Here is a 7,140-nt window from a genome sequence, read left to right as displayed (position 1 = left end):
GGGGGGGATGGGAGCCTTCTGTAGCAATGAATTCCAAAGATTCACCACTCTCTGGCTTAAGGAATTTTACTTATCTCTGTTCTAAAAGGCTGTGATGTCAGGTCCTAGTCTCTCCTACCAATGGAAACGTCTTCCCAATATCCACTCTATCCAGGCCATTCAGTATTCTGTAAGTTTCAATTTGATCCGTCTTCATCCTCCTAAACTCTGAGTATAGACCCTGAATCCTCAAATGTTCCTCATATGTTAAGTTGTTCATTGCTGGGACTGTTCTCATGAGTCTCCTTTGAACCAACTCCAGGGTCAGCATATCCTTCCTAAGATGTGGGGCCAAAGTAGAGCAAAATACACCAAATGTGATCTGACCAGAGCCTTATACAAACTCAGAGGTACATCCTTGCTTTGAGATTCAAGTCCTCTTGAAATAAATGCCATCATTGCATTTGCCTTCCTAACTACTGACTCAAACTGCAAGTTTACCTTGAGAGAATCCTGGACTAGAAGTCCCAAGTCTCTTTGCACTTCAGACTTCTGAATTTCCTCCCAATTTAGAAAATAGTTCATGCCTCTATTCTTCCTACCAAGGTGCATAACTTCACATTTTCTCATGTTGTACTCTGCCACTTCTTTGCCCCCACTCCTAACCTGTACAAATTCTTCTGCAGTCTCCCCACCTCTTCAATGCTATCCCTCTACTTATCTTTGTATCATCTACAAACTTAGCGAGAATGCCCTCAGTTCCTTCATCTAGATCACTAAAGGTACAAAGTGACAAGTTGTGGTCCCAACACTGATCCTTGCAGAACACCACTAGTCACCAGCTGCCATCCTAATAAGGAATCATTTATCCTCACTCTCTGCTTTCTGCCATATAACCAAGCTTCTATCCACGATAGTTCCTTTGGGTCTAATACTACGGGGCCTTATCTTACTCAGTAGCTTTTGTGCGGCATCTTGTCAAAGTCCTTTTTTAAGTTCAGGTAGATAACTTCAATTGGTTCTCCTTGGTCTAATCTGCTCATTATTTCAAGGCATTCTAGCAGATTTAGGAGAAAGTGAGGACTGCAGATGCTGGAGATCAGAGCTGAAAATGTGTTTCTGGAAAAGCACAGCAGGTCAGGCAGCATCCAAGGAGCAGGAGAATCGCCATTTCAGGCATGAGCCCTTCTTCAGGCTTTTCCAGCAACACATTTTCATTCTAGTAGATTTGTCAAGCACGACTGACCCTTAATGAAACCATGCTGACTCTGCCCTATTTTACCATACATTTCCAAGTATTCAAAATGTCATCCTTCGTGATACCTTCCAGGATCTTATCCTCGACCAAGGTTAAGCTAGTTGATTTGGAATTTTTTAATCTTCTGCCTTACTCCCTTTTTAAACAGGGGTGTTATGTAAACCATTTTCCAGTCCTCCACCCCCCACAATTCAAGTGATTCCTGAAAGATTACCATAATGCTTCCACTGTCTCTTCAGATATCTCCCTTTGAACATCACCACAAACCCCAGGAATCCCATCCAGGACAAACATATAAATAGAAAGCAGGAGACAACAGCTTCGCTTCACTTGGAGGTCGCCACTGATGATGTTACCTAGCCAGGTAATGACACATCTGGATATCAAACCTACAGCTCAGCGAGCAAACCTACACTCTAAACCTCACCCTGAGCTACAAACCTTCACAAACCTTGCAAATCCCTGAGAACTCTTGGGTGTAGTCCATCCAGGTGATTTATGCACCTTGATGGCCACTATACTCAGCTCTGCCCCCTCACTCTTCTGAATTTTTGGAAAATTACTCACGCCTTCCACTGTGAAGATATGCGAAGTAATTATTCAGTTCCTCAGCCACTTCTTTGTTCCCCACTATCTCTCCAGTGTCATTTTCCAGCAGCCCAACGTCCACTTTTGCCTCTCTTTTGCCTTTTATATATCTAAAGAAATTCTTACAGTCTTCCTTTATATTACTGGCTAGCTTACCCTAATTTAATCTTCTCCCTCCTTATTTCTTTGTTGCCCTCCGTTAGTCTTTGTAAGCTTCCCAATCATTTGATTTCCCACTGTTCTTCATTACTTTATATGCTTTCTCATTTGCTTTTATGCTATCCTTGACTTCCCTAGTCAGCCATGGTTGCCTCATCCTCCCTGTACCATACTACTTTTTCTTCAGGATGAATCTCAACTGGGTCTTCTGAATTACTCCCAGAAACTCCTGCCATTGCTGTTCCACTGTCTTTCCTGCTAGGCTCTGTTCCCAGCCAATTTTACCCTGCTTCTCCCTCATGCCTCTTTAGTTGCCTTTGTTCAACTGAAATACCGTTACCTCTAATTCCACCTTCTCTCTCTGAAATTGCAAAGTAAACTCGATCATTTTATGATCGCTGCTTCCTAAGGATTCCTTCACCTTAATCTCCCTTATCAAGTCTGCCTCATTGCGCAACACTAAATCCAGTATTATCTGTTCCCTGGTGGGCACCATCACAAACTGCTCCAAAAAGCTATCTCGTAGACATTCCACAAATCCCTTTTCTTGCAAACCACTACCAACCTGAATTACCTAGTTCACCTGCATATTGAAATCCCCCATGATCACAGTAACTTTGCCTTTCCTCCACATCTTTTCCATCTCTAGGTGTATCTTGCACACTAGCTCCTCACTACTGTTTGAAGGCCTATACATGACTCCAACCATGCTTTTATTTTAACCTTTATGGTTCTGCAATTCTACCCACACAGATTCTACAACATCTGACCCTATCACAAATAATAAGTTCAATAAATAATATTGATATTCCTCCACCTATTATCATTTTAATTCAAGGAAAATTCTAAAACTGAATTATTTACTATTTAATTGCAGTTGTCAATTTAGGAAATTAATATATGAACATGAATTCAATGAATAAAACTGGAATATAATAAAAGACAGCTCATCTCAGTACATGAGCATAAACCATCGTTCATTAATGTCCTCCACTTGGAAAGAGTGCAGTTGAAGAATAATTTGGAATGGGCCAATATGTCCATATCACAGCTTAAAGTCACTTAGGTTTAAGACTGAGCAATATTTTCTATATATTTGACCGATTACAGACTGGCTAAAACCAATGCAATCTCTCAGTAATTTTAGTTCAATGCTTAGGAACTACCAAGGCCATGTTACCATTCGTAGGCCCCCAAAAGCCTCCTTATCATTGAGAAATGGTCCATTTTTCCTGACTCACTGTTTTCAGTATGTGTAATATCCCCGAAAATCAACCTGCGCATATGCAACGTGAATCCGGCACATGATCTGACATTTATCTTTTTCTTTAAATGATCATTTTTGTTAATCCTAACACTTCTTTTAAAATTATATGTGTATATATTCCTGTCAGTTACACAATGCATTACATATATTCATTTGCTACATTCAACTGTATTTCATTTACATTTTCACCCACAGTCCCAAATTTCAGTGTGCAGTTCACAATTTCACTCATTACCTTTCATGTGACACGCCAAGCAGTCAGTCATGCAACAGCCAAATGATGATGCACCTTTACAACTCCATGCAAAAGAAAACTCAAATAATATGCTTGCCTAGCAAAATTTTGGCATCTTCCACATCAAAATCGCCATCTCCATCGGCATCATAGACTCCGAGTTTTCCTATTTATGGGCAAAAGCAAGAACAATATTACACTCGTTAAATTTTGTTTCAAAGAATGTACAGCATGAAAAAAATTAACAGAAGTTGGATCTTTGGATGCTCAAGTTGAACATACAGAGTAATTCATGAACCGGACTCAAAATGTTAACCCTGCTTTCTCCCACAGATGGGGCCAGACCTGCTGAGTTCTATTACCAACACGTTTTGTTTCAGATCTCCAGCATCTCTAGTTCTTTGCTTTACTACAGTAACTACAGTATATTCAAACAAATTTCACCTGGTATATGAATCAAGACCATAGGGATTAGTGAGTTTTGAGAAGATTTGTACCAGGATACATGAACACTAACTAGCCACAAAAAGACATGACCCTCTCTCACTAGTATCTTCACATACGGATAGGAAGGACACCACTTTGAATGGGACAACACATCCATTCTAGGTCAAGCCAAACAAAGTCATGCACAAGAATTCCTAGAAGCATGGCATTCCAACCGGAACTCTATCAACAAACACATCGAGTTAGACTCCATCTACCACCCCCTGAGAAAAGGAATAGAAGTGACTTCACCACAGGAAATAACACTAATCCAAAGAAATCCTAACATATAAATACAAAGCAGGAATTTTCAGCACTGCTTTGCCTGAGGCCCACTGAAGATGTTACCTAGTAAGGTAATGAAATGTCTGGAAATGAACCTTGCAGCTCAGCAAGCAAACCCACATCCAAAACCATAGGGATAGCCACTATAGCATCAGCCTAAGAAATCTCAGGTAAGAACCCTATGACATTCCAATATAATTATTCAACTTGGGGAAGAAGCATTGTGTGAAAGAAAATGTGATAAATTAAACAGATGTACAGAGCAGGAGAGCAATAAAGGTATTAATAGTAAGAGTGGCAGGAAGGGACAAAACATACAAACTTGTGTGCTAGCTGATACAGCTAGAGATGGCAAAAGTAATAAAAAAAACAAACATGTATGTCATTACAGAGAATTCTTTTCAATATGACAAAGGTTGGGACCCGAGTATTCAAACAGTCAGAGTTTTTACAGCATGGAAAGAGGTCCTTCAACCCATCATGCCAGTGCCAGTTATCAAAAATCCATCTATTCTAATCCCATTTCTACCACTTGGCCTGTAGCCATGAATGTTTTGGTGTTTCAAGTGTTCATTTAAATGACATTTTGGCAGGAAGGGGAAAGGTGGAATGCAAGCTCTTAATTAAGGATGGTATCAGTACAATAGACAGAAATTACCATAGACAAAGAAGTCAGTTGGGATAAAGCTGAGAAAAAGCAAAAGCTTAAGTTGTCACTTGTGGATTCCCTTATTTCTAACTACACTTTAGATCAGGGTATACAAGAATAAATAATGGAAGCTTCTGATAAAAGAATGGCGATAACCATGAGTGATTTGAGTCTACATATGAAATGAACAAATCAGAATGGTGAAAATACTATGTTCATAGTGTGCTTCTTAGAGCAATATGCTCCTGAGCCAGAACGGGATATTCTATATATGGCAATATGCAATAAAACAGATTAAGAATCGTGCTGAGGGGATCCCTAAGTAGCAGAATTTTCCATTCTGCTTAAGGGACAAAAGACCAAATTTACGACTGCTGTTTCAAATTTAACTAAAGATAACAATGAGGGCACGAAGACAGAACTGGCCAAAATAAACAGAAGAACTGGGTCAAAGGACAGTTCAGTAGAGGTATAGTGGCTGACATTTAAGAAGTTATTTCATAACACTTGAAGATACATTCCAATGAGAAAAACAGGCTCTTGGGAAAGGATCAATCCTCCATAGTAAGGAAGTTAAAGATCTCACTAAATGTAAGTAAAAATGTACAATATTGCCCAGTTTAGTGACAGGTCAGATGAGGCAAAAATAAAAAACAAATGATTGCCTTAAAAAGTAGTACGAGAGAAAGCTAACAATAAATGTAAATACATAGGAGTTATTCCCTTGTTAATACCTGGAAAAGAGTAAACTAAGCATTAATTCTCCAGTGTGTACATCTGGGGAATTTATAATAGAAAATAAGGGAATCATAAATGAAACAAGCATATATATTACATTTGTCTCCACTGTAGAAGAGACAAATAGTATCCCAGATATACTGGGAATCAAGAGGTGAAAGGGAAGGACAAATCTAAAGTAATTACAATTTTAAAAAACTACTGAGAAAATTATTGGAACTAAATGTGGACAATTTCTTAGGTCCTGATCAAGATCATCTTTGGGTCTTTAAATATTGCTAAGATAGTTGATGCATTAGTTTTAATTTTCTAAAATCACCTAGAATCTTGTAAAATAGCTAGAAACATTGAAATGCCTTGTAGGCACAATGGCTGAATGCCCTTTCTTGCTGTAACAAGTGTCATGAAAAAAGTTATTGCAGGGCATTTAGACAATCTCAATATGCTTTTGTGAAAGGTAAATAGTATTTGACTAATTTAGAGCTTTTTGTGGAAATAACAAGTAAAGCGAATAAAGAGGAACTTATAGATGAGGTGTACTTGGGTGTCCAGAAGCCATTTGACAAAGTGTCACAGCAAAGGTTCCTAAACAAAATAAGAACTCAGTGTAGGGGTTAACATTAACATTACTTAACTAACAGGAAACAAAGAAGGCAATAAGCAATGCACTATTGGGATCAGAGCAAGGGCTTCAACTACTTACAATCTAGATTAATGACTTCGATGAGGGGACTGACAATGATTGGTAAATTTGCTGATGACACAAAAGATCAATGAGTAACCCGGGAAGAGGACAAAATGATCCTGCAAGGAGGTAAAGAAAAGGTCAAGTGAGTGAGCAAAAACAAATTAGTAGATGGGAGTATAACATGGGCAAACGAGAGCTTGTCTTTTGGTATAAAGTAATGAAAAGCAGCATATTATTTAAATGTAGATAGATTGCAGAACTCTACATTAGATGGATCTGGGTGAATCATAAAAAGCTTGTAGATAAGTTAAACCTGGTGCAGTGGAGCTCAGAAGAATGAGGGGAGATCTTACTGAAACATGCAAGATCCGCCTGAGAGGAACTGACATGGTGGATGGAGAGACCAGAACTCTAGAAAATGGTCTTTAAAAAAAAAGGGGGCTCCTATTTAAGATTAAAGTGAGGAAAATATATGTCTCTGAGGGTCACATTCATTTAATACTTTAAAACAGAGCCGAATAAATACTTGGCCACTGAGGAGTCAAAGCCAATAAGTCCAAAATCAGACGAATCATGACCTAGCAAATGGCAGAGAATGCTCAAAGTGCTGAATGGTCTACACCTACTCAATTTGTACACTTGCATAGTTGCCTAAGTCCTTCAAGAAACCACTTTAAAGATCCATATTCTATAATGATGAAAAATTTAAATGCAATTAAGGTAACAATAGCCACAGCTGTAAGACTAGTCCAAAGTGTTTGCAAGATACACAATTTTAGATTAGATTAGATTAGATTAGATTAGATTA

General features: G+C 38.6%; 1 protein-coding gene across 8 annotated transcripts in view; it reads right to left on the bottom strand.

The window, feature by feature from the left end:
- unm_hu7910 (un-named hu7910) overlaps positions 1-7,140 on the bottom strand; it is a 225,457-nt gene that overhangs the window by 158,721 nt on the left and 59,596 nt on the right. For all 8 annotated transcript variants that reach the window (XM_043689310.1, XM_043689302.1, XM_043689307.1 and 5 more), the window contains one exon: positions 3,584-3,652. In XM_043689310.1, coding sequence (XP_043545245.1) covers positions 3,584-3,652 — 69 coding nt within the window. The remainder of the gene's footprint in view (positions 1-3,583; positions 3,653-7,140) is intronic.

Source organism: Chiloscyllium plagiosum, chromosome 4 (assembly GCF_004010195.1).
Source record: "Chiloscyllium plagiosum isolate BGI_BamShark_2017 chromosome 4, ASM401019v2, whole genome shotgun sequence".
Taxonomy (NCBI): Eukaryota; Metazoa; Chordata; class Chondrichthyes; order Orectolobiformes; family Hemiscylliidae; genus Chiloscyllium; species Chiloscyllium plagiosum.
Note: the sequence above shows the minus strand (reverse complement) of the source record. Positions and strands in the feature narration are given on the sequence as shown.